Consider the following 18,754-nt stretch of genomic DNA (forward strand, 5'->3'; position numbering starts at 1 on the left):
AACTTTAGCTTAGGTGAAATGTTGTTACTTTCTCTTTCATATTGAGCTTTCTCCTCCTAAGTCTTTCAATGCACACTTTTCATGGAAACTTCTTTGTCCGAGCCACTGACTTGTTATCCCTTGCCAACATCAGTCCTGATGCTGAGTTTGCAGTGCAGTTGTCAATTGAAGAAAGTTTGACAGATACTTCCTTAGTGTGCTTTCAAACAGCCCTATTGTATACATCAAGCAAAGGTAATGTTAACAGAAATGAAATATAGCCTGCACAGGAATAGACACACACTCTTTCGGGTGTGGAAAAAAATGAATGCACAGTACCAAGTAATGGCATTTGCATTAATCAAATATAAGTTCTGCTAGTTTCTTCTGTCCTTTCTTAATGCTCACTTTTGAGTCTTTAGTAACATACTCTTTTCATTTGTAGAAGACTTGCATTCTCTAGGATCAATTATTTCTGGTTGAAACTTGTGGTAAATCCAGCTGTGCCATCCTTTGCAATATTTCTTGCTCCCTATAAAATAGAAAACTATAGCAATTCAGGTCTTCATCTGCTATTTGACAGTCTAAAATGTCTGTTGGGTATAATTATTATGAAATTAAAATAAAAACTAGAACCTAATGCCCAGCTAGAAATGAAATACAGTATAGATTCATCATGTGTCTTCAGATATTGAGAGAGTTCATTTTTCTTTAAAACATATTAGTTGTAAACTTTTTTACATTTCAAAATCCTGTGGGTGAACTCATCTAGTCAGAATAACTTGAGTAAAATTTTGATCTGTTCTTTTTGTCCCTCTCTTGGTTTAATATATTGTGCAATGGCATCTGTTCATCATTTTGTTTAGGTGAGCAGAGAATTAGAGTGCATATGCTTTGTTTGCCAGTGGTAAGTTCACTAGCAGATGTATATGCAGGAGTGGATGTTCAAGCTGCCATCTGCCTTCTAGCAAATATGGGTGAGTAAAACATAACGGAACAGGTGAAATAAATTTTTCTGTCCTAAAAACTGAAACACAGCTGATTTTTTCATCCTATAAACTCCTTATTTAAAAAGTATGTTTTACATTTTCCTTTTAATGTTATGAATTAAGCTGTTCTCTTTTTTAAAAAAAATTATTTATTTATTTGAGAGGCCAAGTTACAGAGAAGTCTTCCATCCACTGGTTCAATCCCCAAATGGCTGCAACTGCTGGAGCTGGGTCGAGCTGAAGCCAGGAGCCAGGAGCTTCTTTCTGGTCTCCCACATGGATGCAGGGGCCCAACCATGTGGGCCATCTTCCATTTATTTCCCAGGCTGTTAGCAGGGAGCTGGATGGGAAGTGGGGCAGCCAAGACTAGAAACAGTGCCCCTGTGGGTTACCAGTGCTACAGGCCAAGGCTTAGCCCACAATGCCACGGCACCAGTCCCCTAAACTGTTCTTATATTTTATGTTCATTCTTAATGTAAAAATCTTTTAGGGGATTCAGAATAATTGAAAACTGGTGAAAACCTGATGGACTCAACTAATGAGAGTATTTTTTAGCCATAGAATGGAATACTCAGCAATGAAAAGAAATGAACCAGGGAAGAGCATTTGATATTGTGGTTAAGATGCTTGCATCCTGAGCCGGTGCCGCAGCTCACTAGGCTAATCATCCGCCTTGCAGCACCAGCACACCAGGTTCTAGTCCCAATTGGGGCACCGGATTCTGTCCCAGTTGCCCCTCTTCCAGGCCAGCTCTCTGCTGTAGCCAGGGAATGCAGTGGAGGATGGCCCAAGTGCTTGGGCCCTGCACCCCATGGGAGACCAGGAGAAGCACCTGGCTCCTGCCATTGGATCAGCGCGGTGTGCCGGTGGCAGCGTGCCAGCCGTGGCGGCCATTGGAGGGTGAACCAACGGCAAAGGAAGACCTTTCTCTCTGTCTCTCTCACTGTCCACTCTGCCTGTCAAAAAAAAAAAAAAAAAACCGCCTGCATCCCATCCCACATTGGAACACCTGGCTCCAGTTTCTGACTCTGCCTGCCTGCTAATACAGATGCTGGGAGGCAGCAGTGATGGCCTAAGTCATTGCGTACCTGCCACTTAGGTGGAAGACTCAGTGAGTTTCTGGCTCCTGCTTGGGCCCTGGCCCACCCTGTCTGCTGTGTGCATTTGCAGAGTAAAGCAGCATATGGGAGCTCTTTGTCTCTGTTTTTCGCCTGTTACTAATACATTTATTTAATTAATTCATTATTAGATTTATTTATTTGAAGGGGAGAGTGACAGAGGCAGAGAGACTGAGCAGGAGATCATCCATCTGCTGTTTTACTTCCCAAATGGCCACCACAGCCAGGGCTGGTCTGCACTGAAGCCAGGAGCCCAAAGCTACTTCCAGATCTGCCACATGGGTAGTAGGAGTCCAAGTACCTGGGTCATCTGCTGCTGCTTTATTTCCCAGGCACATTAGTAGGTAGCTGCAGGGAAGCAGAGCAGTCAGGACTGAAACCAGCACTCCAGTATTGGACGTTGGCACTGTAGGCAGCAGCTTAGCTTGTTGTGCCACAGTGCCAGCCCCTCAAGCAATATTTTTATTTTTATTTTTTGACAGGCAGAGTAAGACAGTGAGAGAGAGACAGAGACAGAGAGACAGAGAGAAAGGTCTTCCTTTTTCCGTTGGTTCATCCCCCAAATGGCCGCTATGGCCGGCGCACTGGGCCGAACCAAAGCCAGGAGCCAGGTGCTTCCTCCTGGCCTCCTATGCAGGTGCAGGGTGCAACCACCTGGGCCATTCTCCACTGCCCTCCTGGGCCACAGCAGAGAGCTGGGCTGGAAGAGGAGCAACCGGGACAGAATCCGGCACCCCAACCGGGACTAGAACCCAGGGTGCTGGCGCTGCAACAGGTGGAGAATTAGCCAAGTGAGCCGCAGCACCCACCTCAAGCAATATTTTTTAAAACAAGAATGAACTATCAATATCTAAACATGGATGACTCTCAAAGGCATTGTGCTAAGTGTAAAGAAGCAGTACTCTCCAAGGACTATGTATATATGATACCATTTATCTAACATTCAGGAAACGAGACGATTGGACGGAGATTATGTTAGTGATTTCCAGGGTTGGGGACATGGGGAGGGTTTTGCTGTGAAGAGGCACTACAGAGGGATATTTTTGGGGTGATGAAACTGTTGTGTATCTTGATGGTAGTAATTACATGGCTATGCATTTTACGTATAACCACCATGGAACTGTAGTCAAAAACGTGTCACTATATGCAAGATAGAAAAATCCTTTGGAAAGTTAATACTTAACAACACTGAGTGTTTTGTTTTTAATGAATTTACCTTATATATGAATTTAGACATGAACGAAGTAAAATTTTTTCCCAAGTAGTCCTGGAGAAAAACAGCAATTAAATCTAGATTTTGAATTATACCATAACTGATTATTTTAGTACTGGATTTTTATATAGATTGTCTCTGTTTTAATAAGAGGATTTTAGAGAAAAATAATTTTCCCATTGATACCTATTTCTTCAATGACTGCATGAAAACCTGTGTTCTTCAGTTTGCTCTTTTTTTTTTTTATTTGGTTTTGATTTCTTTGGCCGAGGAACAGATGGAGAGGGAGAGGCAGACAAAGAGATGCTGCATCCACTTAATCTCTCTTTAAATGGCTGCAAAAGCCAGGTGTGGGCCAGGTGGCAACCAGAAGCCAGAACTCCACCCTGGTCTCCTATGTGGTTGGCAGAGGCCCAAATACTTGGGTCATCTTCCTGTGCTTTTCAAGGCACATAGGCAGGAAGCTAGATCAGAAGTGGCAAATCCAGGACTTGAACTGGCACTTTTATATAGAATTCCAGGACTGCAAATGATGGCTTTACTTGTGATACCACAATGTCAGCCCCATGTTCTCATGTTTTATTTGTTGATCTGGATTGCTTTGTAAAGAAAATTTAGAGAATCACAAGGGATAACTTAGGTTGGAGAATGTACATTGATTGTGATTATTCAATGATGTATTTATTATACATGTGATTTCCATTTGAGTAATAGAAACATCCCCAGGGCTTTCTCAGAAGTATATGAATCTACCCTTAATATGAATAGTGGCTAACTGGTTTTATGCTTAACAGATTAAATCAAAAAGACTCCGAAAGAATCTAAACTTACTGTGATTTTCAGATTTACTCAGATTTGGTTTAGAAAAATGGGGCCAGCACTGTGACACAGTGGGTTAAAGCCGCAGTCTGCAGCGCCGGCATTCCATATGGGTGCCGGTTTGAGTCCTGGCTGCTCCTGTTCTGATCCAGCTCTCTGCTATGGCCTGGGAAAGCAGTAGAAGGTGGCCCAAGCCCTTGAGCCGCTGCATCCAGGTGGGAGACCAGGAGGAAGCTCCTGGCTCCTGGCTTCGGATAAGCTCAGCTTTGGCCATTGTGGTCATTTGGGGAGTGAATCAGGAATGGAAGACTTCTTTCTCTCTCTGCCTCTCCTCTTTCTGTGTAACTCTGACTTTCAAATAAATAAAATAATACTTCAAATGAGGGAGCAGACGACTTATTAAATAATGCATATTCTGTCTTTTACAGAGCTTATTGGAATGTGATATTTAAACCTTTGTCCATTTTCATTCCTTTACAGCTGTGGATCGATCAGTGTCATCAAGTCTGTCAGATGCAAGAGACGCCTTAGTGAATGCAGTAGTGGATTCATTGTCTGCATATGGCTCAATTGTTTCAAATTTTCAGCACTCTGCACTGATTGCACCCAACTTCCTCAAATTGTTTCCACTCTATGTTTTGGTACTTCTCAAACAGGTAGCTCTGTTATATTTGATAAAGATTTTCTGTCTCAGATACATATGTTAAATAAAATCTGTATTGCTATTTTTTAATACTAAAGGATAATGGACTTTAGCATTGGAAGTTTTGAAGAGTAGCCAAAAAATTCAGTGGAAAATGATTGTATATGGGTATACAGTGACCTCGTGAAACCATATCCTCTGCCTCTTTAACATGTGTGAGCAGTTTGAATAATGTTACGGTCATACCCACTTGTGTTTTTTTTTATTTTTTTATTTTTTGACAGGCAGAGTAAGACAGTGAGAGAAAGAGAGAGTGTGTGTGTGTGTTATAGACAGTGAGAGAGAGACAGAGAGAAAGGTTTTCCTTCCGTTGGTTCACTCCCCTAATGGCCGTGCCACTATAGCCGGTGCTGTGCCGATCCAAAGCCTGGAGCCGGGTGCTTCCTCCCGGTCTCCCATGCGGGTGCAGGGACCCAAGCACTTGGGCCATCCTCCGCTGCCCTCCTGTGCCACAGCAGAGAGCTGGACTGGAAGAGGAGCAACTGGGACTAGTACCTGGCGCCCCAACCAGGACTAGAACCCGGGGTGCCAGCACCATGGGTGGAGGATTAGCCAAGTGAGCCATCATAACCCACTTGTGCCATTTGCTTCTGGAGAGAGGCACTAAGAAAAGGATCTAACATTTACAGAGCATCCTTCTTTTGTCTCGGGCACTTTTAATAGATACTCTTAGTTAATCCTTACAGCCGCCTAGAGAGGTGAGCATTATTATCTTGTTCTTCTGATGATTTCAGAGCTAAGAATAGTATCCAAGTCTGTCTGATGTGAAGGACATGCTTTTCCCATGATTAATGGTACTTATTTTAATATTTTCCCACTATGTTTTTGTTTTACTTGAAAACATGTCTTTTTCCTTGCAGAAAGCCTTTAGAACATGTACAAGCACACGCCTAGATGATCGTGTGTATGCCATGTGTCAGATAAAGTCTCAGCCACTTGTTCATCTAATGAAAATGATTCATCCCAACTTATACAGGATAGACAGATTGACAGATGAGGTATGCATTTCAGTGTGCATTTGAAAAATTTGAACGTGTTCGAGTATCTCTGTTTTACAGCAAAGGTAATAATAATTTATTTTCAATAGTTTTTTCTATTCCTGTCCCCTCCACGGTAGTAATGTATTAAGTAAGGACACTAGCTATGGATCTGATTGGCTGATAACACTCTCTGGTAATATCAATAGTTACTGAGGTTTCAAAAATAGTTTCATTTGGGAAATAATTTATTTTGTGGGTTTGGTTTTAATACTTATTACACACCTAAGTTGTAGAGTGTTAATTTCCATTTATATTTTGTAGATAATGATTGTCTGACATCAGATTGTAATTTTGATTTTAAAGTAAAAAATCCGGTATCCAATAATACTTTTCAGGTACAAACATGTAGTGTCTTTTTTCTTCCTTGGGTTAAAACTATATTCTTTGAAATTAGTATTAACTTCAAACATAGCCTTTTGTTACTAGATAAACGTAAGAAGCAATTTGATATGCAGCAGAGTATTATTCATATTTCTAATTCAGCAATTATATTACTACTTCCCCAAAAGGGGATACATTATACCCCAAAAAGGAAGGAAATAAATAACAGATCATTTTATATACTCATGCTTTTACTTTTTTAGGTTGAGTATGTTTGAGCCAATGTGGTAATGTATAATATTTTTGCATGCCATCAAGTTCTCAAGTAGCATGTTCCCATATTTAATAAAGAGAGTTAGTGGGCATTAGCACACAAACTATTGATAGTAATGTAAACGCATTCACATTGTTATTTTTCTTTCAGGGTGCAATTCATGTTAATGACAGGGTTGTACCTCAGCCACCTCTTCAAAAACTGTCTGCAGAGAAGGTGCTTTCCTCATGGACTGTGGCTCTGTAAGCACCCTATTAACAAAGCTCAACACTGTTCCACCTGGCAAAAAGAGAAACATAAAATCCAGCTCTGTGACCACAGAGCTGACCGTGAAAGTTGGATTAGGAATTGAGAGGCACTAAGTAACTGGCACAAGAGATTATTTAACTTTAGATTTTCCCAGATGCACATCATATTATCATAAATAAATAAATCTCATTAAAATGGAGTGCTCAGTGTCCTGGATTACATGTATGCAGAGAAGTGTTACAAAGTTAAATTCCTGTCTTCAAGGTTGCTACCATGTAGAGTCATAAAATTCACAGGAACTTCAAGAGATTATAACTTGAGCGAGAAAGTCCTGTTAATGATTGGAGTTCAGGAGTTTAGGACAAGTCACAGGGCACGGGTAGTGATGAAGGGTGTCGGAGTGGTCAAGATGGCTTCGAGACAGAGCAGCCAAAGGATTTGCATCACCACACAAGGATGGCATGCAACAATTGAAAGAATGACTGGGAAATAGAGTGAGTCAATCATCTTGATTATTGTCCCATCCCGCAGGACAGCAACTGGGGCCAAGCACCTAGAAGGAGAAATGAAAGGGACAGGAGACACAAAGATGGCAGCAAGACAAGTCCTGATCAAGCTGCGATTTTTATTTTTCAAGCACACACTTATATATCATAAAGGCTGGGTGTCGGGCGGGGGAAGGAGGGGCGTTTAGGAGGGCAAGACGTCGGGTGGGGGAAGGAGGGAGAGCTTATCTTGTAGCTGCAATGCTTGTGCAAGTAGGGGAAAGGTTACAAGGTCTTAAGGCATAAGGTCACACAAGGTTGGGCTATCAGTATTATCTGGTCTGGGCTGTCTAGTCCTGTCTTTCTACTAAGAGGCCACATGCTGCGTGCTCCCCGACATATCCCCCTTTCTTATCAATTAAACAGAAATGGCTGCCAGTTAGGCCAAATGTGATGAACGAGCAGTGCCTGTCTTAGGAATCAACCCGGAGCTCCAGCACCTCTTACCCATCATTGGATATCCTTGCCAGTCCCCAAGGACTCCTGTCTTACGTGGGTGAGGTTCCGGGAAGGTGCCCGTCATTGGCTTACTGCTCGTTTTATTGATAGGCCTGGGGCCTTTCCTTGGCTCCCGACTGGGGCAGCAGCAGACCGAAGGGGAGAGTCAGTTGTTGGAGGGACCATGATCTCACCGGTAGGGGAGGAGGAAGTTATAATAAATTTTCTGGGAATCCTTAAAATTGAAGCAAAAACAATAGAAACCACTCTAGATCCTTGGATGCACATTCATAATGAACTAAGTACAGTTTCCATGTTACTTTTATGTTGTGCCTACTTTGAGATCGTATACTTTTCTTATGCATGATTAGTTTGAGAAAATTAGCTATTTATGTTTTTTTTTTTTTTTTTTTTTTTTGACAGGCAGAGTGGACAGTGAGAGAGAGACAGAGAAAGGTCTTCCTTTGCCGTTGGTTCACCCTCCAATGGCCGCCACGGCCGGCGCGCTGATCAGAAGGCAGGAGCCATGTACTTATCCTGGTCTCCCATGGGGTGCAGGGCCCAAGCACTTGGGCCATCCTCCACTGCACCCCCTGGCCACAGCAGAGAGCTGGCCTGGAAGAGGGGCAACCGGGACAGAATCCGGCGCCCCAACTGGGACTAGAACCCAGTGTGCCGGTGCCGCAAGGCGGAGGATTAGCCTAGTGAGCCGCGGCGCCGGCCGGTTTTCTTAAATATTAGGGGATTTTTGATACTTTGTTGTCTTGTTTGTAGGTTTTTTACATTTGGATTGGAAAAGGCTGTGAAAATAACTTCATAGAGGATGTACTGGGGTGCCCTAATTTTGCATCAATTCCACAGAAAATGGTCAGTGGATTTTTATACTTTAACTTTTTGTTTGCATGTTTTAGTTTTTTTTTTATTAACATAAGATTTATTTAAGGTTCACTATGTTATCTGTTTTAAAAGTGTGCAATTCAGTGTTTTTGTTTTGTTTTTCAGTATATTTATACAGTTACACAGTTCTCACCACTATATTGATTTCAGAACACTTCTATCACCCCAGAAAAGAAACCCCATATCTCCCAATCCTCCCTGATCCTTCTTGCCCTGGAAATACCTATCTACTTTCTATCTACAGATTTGCCCATTGGGCATGGCATATAAATGAAGGCGTACGATATGTGGCTATTTGTTTTGCTTCTTTCACTCCCCATGTCTCTCTCTCTCTCTCCCCCTCTTTTTTTTTAAGATTTATTTTTTTTGATAGGCAGAGTTAGAGAGAGAGAGAGAGAGAGATCTTCCATCCACTGGTTCACTCCCCAAATGGCCCCAATGGCTGGAGCTGGGCTGATCCAAAGCCAGGATCCAGGAGCTTCTTCCAGGTCTTCCATATGGGTGCAGGGGCTCAAGCAATTGAGCCATCTTCTACTGCTTTCCTAGGCCATAGCAGAACGCTGGATTGAAAATGGAGCAGCTGGGTCCCGGAACTGGTGCCCGTATGGGATGCCGGCACTGCAGGCAGCAGCTTTACCTGCTATGCTGCTGTGCCAGCTCCATTTTCTTCCCTAATATTTATTTATTTGAAAGGTAGAGAGACAGAGATTTCCATCCTCTGATTCACTTCCAAAATGGCCACATCAGCCTGGGCTGGGACATGCCAAGCCAGGAACCAGGAACTCCATCTGGGTCTCCTACATTGCTGGCAGAGGCCCAAGTACTTGGGCCATCATATGCTGCCTTCCCAGACACATTAGCAGGAAGCTGGATTAAAAACCAAACAGCTCAGACTGGGACTGGCACTCTGGTATTAGATGCCAGCATTGCAAGCAGCAAATTAACCAACTGCACAACACTAGACTGTTTCCCATGTTATCAAAATTTGCTCATTTGGTGGCATATATAGGAGTACTTTAAAAAGCCCATGGAAAATGTAAAGTTATTTTTATAGCAAAAAAGTTTGAGATCCAATGCATACCAAGGTCTTCAAAAAGTTAATGAAAAGTTATGCATGGATCTCAAAGTTGCTTTGCACCAAAATAAATAAATCTTTCAGTTTTATTTTCCACACTTTTTTGAAGTACATGCATATTACTACTTTATTCATTTTTATGACTGAAAATAGTCTATTTTATGGGTATAACACATTTTGGTTATTGTTTATCCTTTTATGGACATGTTCACTTGTTTCTGCTTTGGGGCTGTTGTGACTATTGCTACCACATAATTTATATATATATATATATATATATATATATATATAAACTATATATATATTTTTTTTTTTTTTTTAATTCTCTTGGCTTTGTAGCCAGTAGTGGAGTTGCTAGGGCATGAGGTAACCCTACGTTTAACTTTGTGATGAACCATAGAATTATTTTCCAACAACCATAGGGGTTTTTTTAAATTAGGAGTTTATTTTGTTGCAAAAAATTTGAAATCCATGTTTAGTTTACATTTTAAGACAAAGGCTTAATGTTCTTTTTTGTTGTTGTTTTTAAGATTTACTTATTTATTTGAAAGTCAGAGTTACACAGAGAGAGGAGAGGCAGAGAGAGAGGTCTTCCATCTGCTGGTTCACTCCTCAATTGGCTACAACAGCTGGAGCTGCGCTGATCCAAAGCCAGGAGCCAGGAGCTGCTTCTGGGTCTCCCACACAGGTGCAGGGGCCCAAGTGGAACAGCTGGGTCTCAAATCAGCACCCATATGGGATGCCGGACCCTCAGGCCAGGGCATTAACCCTCTGCACCACAGCACTGGCCCCAGGAAAAGAGGAAAGCAACCATAGTTTTTGACTTAGATTATTTTTCTTACAGCTTTTCCAGTTGCCTTTTACCAAATATGTGTTAACTAATACCAAAGAAATACGATTCTGAAAGCAGTTCTATATATTCAATTAATTGCAAAAAAAAGGCCTACCTTATTCTTGTATATTGTAGACTTCCTCTTTTTCCCAAAGTTAATATAAATTCGATGTAATCTTAGTTGTTTGTTTCTAAGTTGGCAAGTGAATGCCAGAGTTCCTTATTAAGACTCAACAGATAAGAACAAGGAAACATTTGAAAAGGGAGGCTGGTGTCCACACAAAGGAAAACTATGAAAAATACATTCTACTAAATAAAATAAGAACTCTTATTGTAAAGTTGTAGTTAAATGTACTATGATATGGGTACAACATACAGGTCAGTCAGTAAAACTAAATAGGTTTCAGAAATGGATCCAGTTCATGAAAAACAAAATGTGGTAAAGACTGCATTTCAAGTCACTCCGGAGGAAATGGAATTAGAAAGAAAATGATGGGACTATGGATTAGACACTGGGAAGAAAACAAAGCTGGATATTTATCTTGTTCTGTACATCAAATAACTTTCAAATGAATCAGGTGTTTAAACATGAAACAGCAAACCATTACAAGTCACTGCATTTATTACAATTATTTATATAATATAGAAACAGGTAAAGCTTTTGTAAGTTAGTAATTGAAAAGATTAATAAACCCAAGAGCATAGAAATAAAATGTTTATACTTGGTAAAAATAAAGCCCAAAGATAGACAACAAAATTATAAAATTATCTATAATCTATAAGACTGGAAAAGAGCTATCTTCTCTAATATAAAAAGTACATTACAAATCTCTAAGAGAGACACCCTGTGATCCCTAAGGGAAAAAGAAGAAAAATGGACATAGGATTTTGAACATGCAATCCATAGGAGAACATAATATTGGCCGTGTGGAATAAGATCAGCCTCACTCATAGTTCAGGAAAACGAGATAAAATAACCACAGAGCATTTCTTTCATATACCAGATTGACAGAGTTTAAAATTTGGTGATGGGCAATCACATAGAGGGTACAAGGCATCAGTCACTGTAGTGTCCATTTATGCAAACCTTTTGGAAGTGCCATTTAACAGTGTTAAAATTCAAAATCAAATGCTGTGACACAGTTAATTATTTTACTCCTAGCAATGTATCCCATAGCTGTTTTCATAGATGTATGCATGGATGCCCATAGAATTACAGTAGTAATATTTATACACATAAGAAAAAGATTACAGTCTGACATGATACAAAAGTGCATAGTATGATCCCATTTGTATGGGGCTTCTTCAGAAAGTTCATAGAAAATGAGATGCACAGGTAAATGTGTTTTGGAGTAAAACAATTTGAAATTCCTGCAGGTTTTTTTCATAGTAGGCATTTTCATGAACTTTTTTTGAAGCTCTCTCATATTCATGGATTTCAAAACTTTTCACCAGAATAAACTATTATTTTGATTCCATTCTTCCACAAAATATTTGAAGTACACCTTGAGGGAGGAAAAGATTTATTTATTTGAAAGGCAAAGTGACAGAAAGAGGGGAACAGGGGTTGGGGGAAACAGATAGAGAGATCTTCCATTTGTTGGCTCATTCCCAAATGGCTTCAGTAGCCGGTACTGGACCAAGCCAAAGCTAAGAGTCTCTGACTCCATCTGGGTCTCCCTTTGGGTAGCTGAGACTCAAGCACTTGGACCATCTGCAGTTGCCTTCTCAGGCACATTACCAGGAAGCTGGATTGGAAGAGGAGCAGGTGATACTAGAATGCTGATAATGGTGTGGTGGCCTTAACTGCTGCACTACAATGCTTTTCTGGTCGCTGGTTTTTTTTTTCCCAAAAAATATGCTTGTGTATGTGATTTTTAAATGTTTATTTAAAAAAAAAAGTTGAAAAAATTCCCATGAAAATAGACATTTTTTCCTATTGACAAGGATTACAAATACAATTAATCTATCTTTTTAATTTTAATTTTATTTACATTCCAATGAGTATTTTGCAACTATATGCAAGGCTATTTTAGAAAGACCTAAAAGTCTATTCTTTTCATAAGTACATAAAAATTACAAGGTTTTTTTTTCTTTTTCAAGGTCAGCTTATCAGTAAGCTAATTAAATTCAAAGTATGCTCATATAAACAGATTTGTCAACAATTTAAATTTCATTTATTTGATTGCTACTCTTGGGGCTGGGGAATAGAGTGCTGCAGTTGGTGGTACTGAACACTAAGATTTAGTTTTAATACTGGTGATGAGTACTGAATAGGAAATAGTTTCCTAATTATATTTTTTCCCAGACACATCTTCCAGAACTAGATACACTTTCATCAGAAAGAACCAGATCTTTTGGCCGGCGCCGTGGCTCAATAGGCTAATCCTCCACCTTGCGGCGCCGGCACACCGGGTTCTAGTCCCGGTTGGGGCGCCGGATTCTGTCCCGGTTGCCCCTCTTCCAGGCCAGCTCTCTGCTATGGCCAGGGAGTGCAGTGGAGGATGGCCCAGGTGCTTGGGCCCTGCACCCCATGGGAGACCAGGAAAAAGCACCTGGCTCCTGGCTCCTGCCAGGATCAGCGCGGTGCGCCGGCTGCAGCGGCGGCCATTGGAGGGTGAACCAGCGGCAAAGGAAGACCTTTCTCTCTCTCTGTCTCTCTCTCACTGTCCACTCTGCCTGTCAAAAAAAAAAAAAAAAAAAAAAAAAAAAAAAAAAAAAAAAAAAAAAAAAGAACCAGATCTTTTATAACTTGGCTAAGAGACAACAGACCACTAAGCCCAGTCCTTCATGTGGTGAAGTAAGAACTTATGTGACTGAATTATGAAGTTATCTCTTCCTGTGCAATATATGTGAAATAACATGTCTTTTAAGCACACTTTAAATAATGTCAAAATAGATTCTGGTGGTAGAATATTGCTCCTTGATTAATATCTCCTGTGTTCCATTTTCTATAGTCTCCACTTATTAACAGCTTTGTTAATGAATAATTATTCTTTTTAACAACATGCACTTTTAGACAAATGTCCTTTTCTGTTTTTTTGTTTTTGTTTTTTGTGTTTTGACAGGCAGAGTGGATAGTGAGAGAGAGACAGAGAGAAAGGTCTTCCTTTGCCGTTGGTTCACCCTCCAATGGTCACTGCAGCCAGTGCACTGTGCTGATCCAAAGGCAGGAGCCAGGTGCTTATCCTGGTCTCCCATGGGGTTCAGGGGCCATCCTCCACTGCACTCCCAGGCCACAGCAGAGAGCTGGCCTGGAAGAGGGGCAACCGGGACAGAATCCGGTGCCCTGACTGGGACTAGAACCCGGTGTGCTGGCGCCGCTAGGCAGAGGATTAGCCTGTTGAGCTGCAGCGCCGGCCTACAAATGTCCTTTTCTGTTTCAGAGATGAGAGTCCTGCCAAAACAGAATTTTTTCTGCATTTGATTGAAGACCAGACAGAAGCTGCATTCTCTTATTATGAATTTTTGCTTCACGTTCAGCAGCAAATTTGTAAGTGAAGTAGAATAAAATGGAATAAGAAAAAGGTTTATTATCTAGGTAAAGCATTATCTGTTGACGAAGCACACAAGAAATGTGGAATGCAGGAGCTTGCTGTTACATGATTCAATGCACTGTACTCTGAGGTCGTGGCAAAAGATAAAGGCGAAAAGAGAACTTGACAGATTTTCTTCAGCCTGAAATAATGGTAGGGATGATGCCGTTTTGCCCAGTATGTTTTGAATTGGTTTCTATACATTTCCAGTAGTGCAGCAGTATAGTGTTCTCTTTGTTGCCAACGGGCAAATTGATACAACTGTGTGGAATGATATGTCCTAATATAAAATTAGATAAATTCTTTTGTCTTACTATTAATATAACATTTTTGGCGTGAATTCTGACAAAAGATTCCAAAAAGGCAGCAGGTACCATGTTATTTGTTTATATGAATTACTTTTTAACAAGGAATGATTCCTATTCATTAAATAAATTCAGCATTTTCCCTGTAAAAACAATAGTTTCAGAACACGAACTATAGAGAAGCATATGTATATATGTATAATGTACATAACTGTTACATTTGTAAAGAAAGTATAAAAATGTAGCTACAGAACAGGAATTGCTTATACTGCTGATGACATCTCTTTTTGTCACGGTTAGAGAATGTGATTGACCAATGCATATTCTGCATTGAGTCCACAAATGGGACACAAACTCTTTGTAATTCTGCTAAATCTTTTATGAGGATTTATTTATGATCAGCCTATTAATTAAAAATATTTTGCTTGACAATATGGTTTGGTTGTTTTTTTAATTTTTGGTGTGGACTTTTTTTTTTGTATATAGTATATACTGAATTTACTTCTTGGGGGAGTGTAGTGATACTGCACTTTACTTAGTTATATAGATGAATCAATAAATTTTCATTAGTTTGTGGATATTACCAAGTACTTAATTCCATTTGTATCCTAAAGTGATGCTTTCAAAGTACATTAGTAAATATAACCTTGTTTTCATTTTTAAAAAAATATATTTATAAGAAAATTTTATAAGCATATCAACTATGCTTTTTATTTAATTGACTTCAAGATTACCATCTTGAACTTTGCGAATGATTTTGTTGTGGTCCAAAAATCACTCATTCAATAATAGCATATTTCCCCAAAAACTGTATATCCACTAGAATATAAAAACAAATATTCATCCACATTACATAGAGAGAGCAAAAAAGCTCAAACAATATTATACTGAATGAGGCCGGCGCCGCAGCTCACTAGGCTAATCTCCACCTTGCGGCGCCGGCACACTGGGTTCTAGTCCCGGTCGGGGCGCCGGATTCTGGCCCGGTTGCCCCTCTTCCAGGCCAGCTCTCTGCTGTGGCCTGGGAGTGCAGTGGAGGATGGCCCAAGTCCTTGGGCCCTGCACCCCATGGGAGACCAGGATAAGTACCTGGCTCTTGCCATCGGATCAGCGCGGGGCACCGGCCGTGGCGGCCATTGGAGAGTGAACCAACGGCAAAGGAAGACCTTTCTCTCTGTCTCTCTCTCACTGTCCACTCTGCCTGTCAAAAAAAAAAAATATTATACTGAATGAAAAATAAAATAATGTTTTAAAATAAAAAAAGGAATATAAAATGTAATTTTATGTTCTATACTGCAAAAGTCCCAATTAATGAACTTTGAAAGGAAAAGGACTCTTTGTGCGGTAAATAATTTTTACTGATTTTGTGAATCTATTTTCTTGGGATAAAGAAAAGTACTATCTCACACACCCTGATGGAAATGAGAATGACTCATCTTAAGTGACATTACTTACTATATAGAATCATGTCATCTGCCAATAGGCATAGTTTGACTTCCTCCCTCCCAATTTGTATCTAACATTGAAAAAGGAGAGAAAAAGTACCAACGTGATAATGTGCACGTAGAAAATGCCAAGAGGGACCTCAGACGCTACCTTTACGTATTCTATCGTGCTCTGTAGAAGACACAGTTTGTCCTAGTTCAAGCATGCTCCATCCGTTAAATGCAGGCCTAGACTGTGGAGGGCGGAGGTTGGGGAGCAGACCTGTGTTCAGTGGAGAACTCTGTAGATCACAGGTGTCTCAAATCCCTGTGCGAGTGGGTACCCAAGTGTCTGAATGAATAAACTACATTGATTTCCTCATACGTAAGTCATAGATAATACCACACGGAACGTTTCTAAGGCAGAAGAGAAAGAATGGGTACCAACACCTTTTCTAAGAGTGAGTTAAATTTCTTTTCAAATTCTGTGTTAATAGGGTAGGGTAATGCATAGAATATAAAATTCTAAATGAATTGTAGTAGTTGGCCTTGATGTAGTATTTTATTTATAGCTATGTCTTCCTTTTCTTAATTTTTTATTTTTTGTGAAGATCTTATTTATTTGAAATTCAGAGAGAGAGAGAGAGAGAGAATATCAAGATCGAGAGGTCTTCCATCTGCTGGTCTGCTACCCAATTGGCTGCAATGGGCGGGCCTGAGCAGATCTGAAGCCAGGAGCCAGGAGCCTCCCCCGGGGTCTCCTGCATGGGTGCAGGGGCCCAACCTTGGCCCCTCTTCTACTGCATTCCCAGACCACAGCAGAGAGCTGCACTGGAAGTGGAGCAGCTGGGACTCGAACCGGTGCCCATGTGGCTGCAGGTGCTGCGGGCAGTGGCTTTACCCACTCCCCCACAGCACCGGCCCCTCCTGGGAGCCTTTCCCCGTGGGATCCAGCTGTCTGCTGACATGCCTGGGAAAGCAGAGGGAGACGGCCCAAGGACTCAGGCCCCTGAACCCACAGTAGAGCACCGGATACAGTCCCCGGCTTCTGCTTCGGCCTGGGCCAGCCCCGGCCTTAGTAGCCACCTGGGGGTTGAACCCCCAGATGGACGATCCGTGAGAGAGAGCAAGAGGCAAGAGGGCTCGCGATGCCTGGTGCTCTGCTTCTCTCCCCAAGCGGCTTCAACGGCCAGCGCCGGGCCAGGCAGAAGCCAGGAGGCTTGACCTCCATTCAGGGTGCCCAGGAGGCAAGGAGGTGTGGTAGTCTTTCGGAAGCTGCCGAAGAAGTGGACCGTGCCTAAAAATTTCCAGAAGGGCAAGGTAACTGATGCAGCTGTCTCGGACTGCAGTGTCTCTGATTCAGGCCTGACCCCGGAGGCACTGGGTCTCACTCAGGCTCCGCCAGCAGCATCGAGGACGGCTCCTCAAGGCTTGAACAGGCTTTTGGGCAGGAACAGATGAGAAGCAGACTTCCATCTGAGGATGGCTGAGCAGGAGATGTACCTACGGGTACAATTCCTGGTCACAGTGCAGGGCGCAAATTCACTCCCCACAGGCGGCCGCCATGGGACGGATCTGCATGCTGCTACGTCCAGTGTGGGGCACCCAAGAGCCGATTCCAGTCCCGCTACTCCAGGTTGGGAACCAGGGAGGCAGCCGCTGATGGCCCAGGTACTTGGATCCTGCCTCCTTCCCTCCTGGGAGTCCTGAATGGAGTTCTTGCCTCCTGGCTTCTGCCTGGCCCAGCGCTGGCCTTTGAAGCCGCTTGGGGAGAGAAGCAGTGCATGGGGCATCGCAAGCACTCTTGCTCTCTCTGTGATCGCCCATCTGGTGGTTCACCCCCCTCCCAGGTGGCTACAAGGGCCAGGGCTGGGCCAGGCTGAAACAGAAGCCAGGGACTTTATCTGGTGCCCCATTCTGAGAACCTGCCACCGGGCCCCTGGCTCCTGGATACTGGCTCCGGATCTGCTCAGCTCCCATCATTGCACCAATTTGGAGAGGACCTGCAGATGAAAGACTTACTTTCTCTTTCTCTCTCTCTCTGCATGTAACTCTGAATTTCAAATAAATGAATAAGAACTTTATAAGAAAAAAGGAAGGCATAGCTATAAATAAAATACTACATCACGGCCAACTACTAGAGTTTATATCGAACTTGATACTATATGCATCACCTGGCCTATTAACACAGAACTCCTGTGTGAAGGATAGTTAAAACCCGTGATTTGCAAACCCTTCCAAAAAGGAGACAAAGGGGAAAAATCTTCCATCTTATCCCATTGGACCAACTTTTTCCCAACATCCAAAAAAAATGCATCAAAAAGAAAACGGCACATACGTATCTGTCATGACTGCGCTGTCACATTCCTCAACAAAATATTACCAAACGCGCTCCTGAAGCACAACCAAAGCTTAGCACGCTGGGTGCAACTGAGAGGTACTCCAGGAATGCAAGGATGGCTACCATACACAATCAATATATCACAGAACAGAATAAACATGGGGAAAGCCCACAAAGTATCCCTATAGACACAGAAAACCTAGTTCACAAAAACTCCCACCACTTTGGCCATATCAAAATAAAAAGGAATCATCAAATCAGGAACAGAAGGTAAACCTCGGCTTGACAATGGCCTCTCACTGAAAACCCACAGAGCGCTAACATCACACCAAATGCCGGTTAACCAGAAACTGTCCGCCTAGACCAGGAAACAGACGAGCGTTTTCACTCTTATTCCTCCCCGTCAACAGTCTCAGGGGTCTCGAGCAGGGCAGCTGGGCCATCAAAACGCAAACAGATGGGAACGCGGGGTCGCTCCGGGAGGAGACGGAGCCCCCTCTGCTCTGGTACAGCTGCTCGCACACTGGGGAAAGTTCCAGACCGACCGTCCACACAGCAAGACCACGACTCCACCCGCGCCTTCGGGACCCGAGAGCAACAGGCACGCCGGCAGCGAAGACTCGCAGCGGGAAACCCCAACAGCCCCCGCATCACTC

The 18,754-nt window shown here is 42.2% G+C and overlaps 1 protein-coding gene and 1 long non-coding RNA gene across 2 annotated transcripts in view; one reads left to right on the forward strand and one right to left on the reverse strand.

Moving 5' to 3' along the window:
• LOC103346233 (protein transport protein Sec24B) overlaps positions 1–16,910 on the forward strand; it is a 151,688-nt gene extending 134,778 nt beyond the window's left edge. The window contains exons 5-10 of the mRNA XM_089302220.1: positions 846–956; positions 4,599–4,774; positions 5,682–5,819; positions 6,607–6,698; positions 8,463–8,555; positions 13,879–16,910. Of these exons, the coding sequence (XP_089158346.1) occupies positions 846–956; positions 4,599–4,774; positions 5,682–5,819; positions 6,607–6,698; positions 8,463–8,508 (563 nt within the window). The 3' untranslated portion in view covers positions 8,509–8,555; positions 13,879–16,910. The remainder of the gene's footprint in view (positions 1–845; positions 957–4,598; positions 4,775–5,681; positions 5,820–6,606; positions 6,699–8,462; positions 8,556–13,878) is intronic.
• LOC103346232 (uncharacterized) overlaps positions 1–18,754 on the reverse strand; it is a 42,115-nt gene that overhangs the window by 23,121 nt on the left and 240 nt on the right. The window lies entirely within an intron of this gene.

Source organism: Oryctolagus cuniculus, chromosome 8 (genome assembly GCF_051225735.1).
Source record: "Oryctolagus cuniculus isolate XC-2025 breed Fujian yellow rabbit chromosome 8, ASM5122573v1, whole genome shotgun sequence".
NCBI classification, from domain to species: Eukaryota; Metazoa; Chordata; class Mammalia; order Lagomorpha; family Leporidae; genus Oryctolagus; species Oryctolagus cuniculus.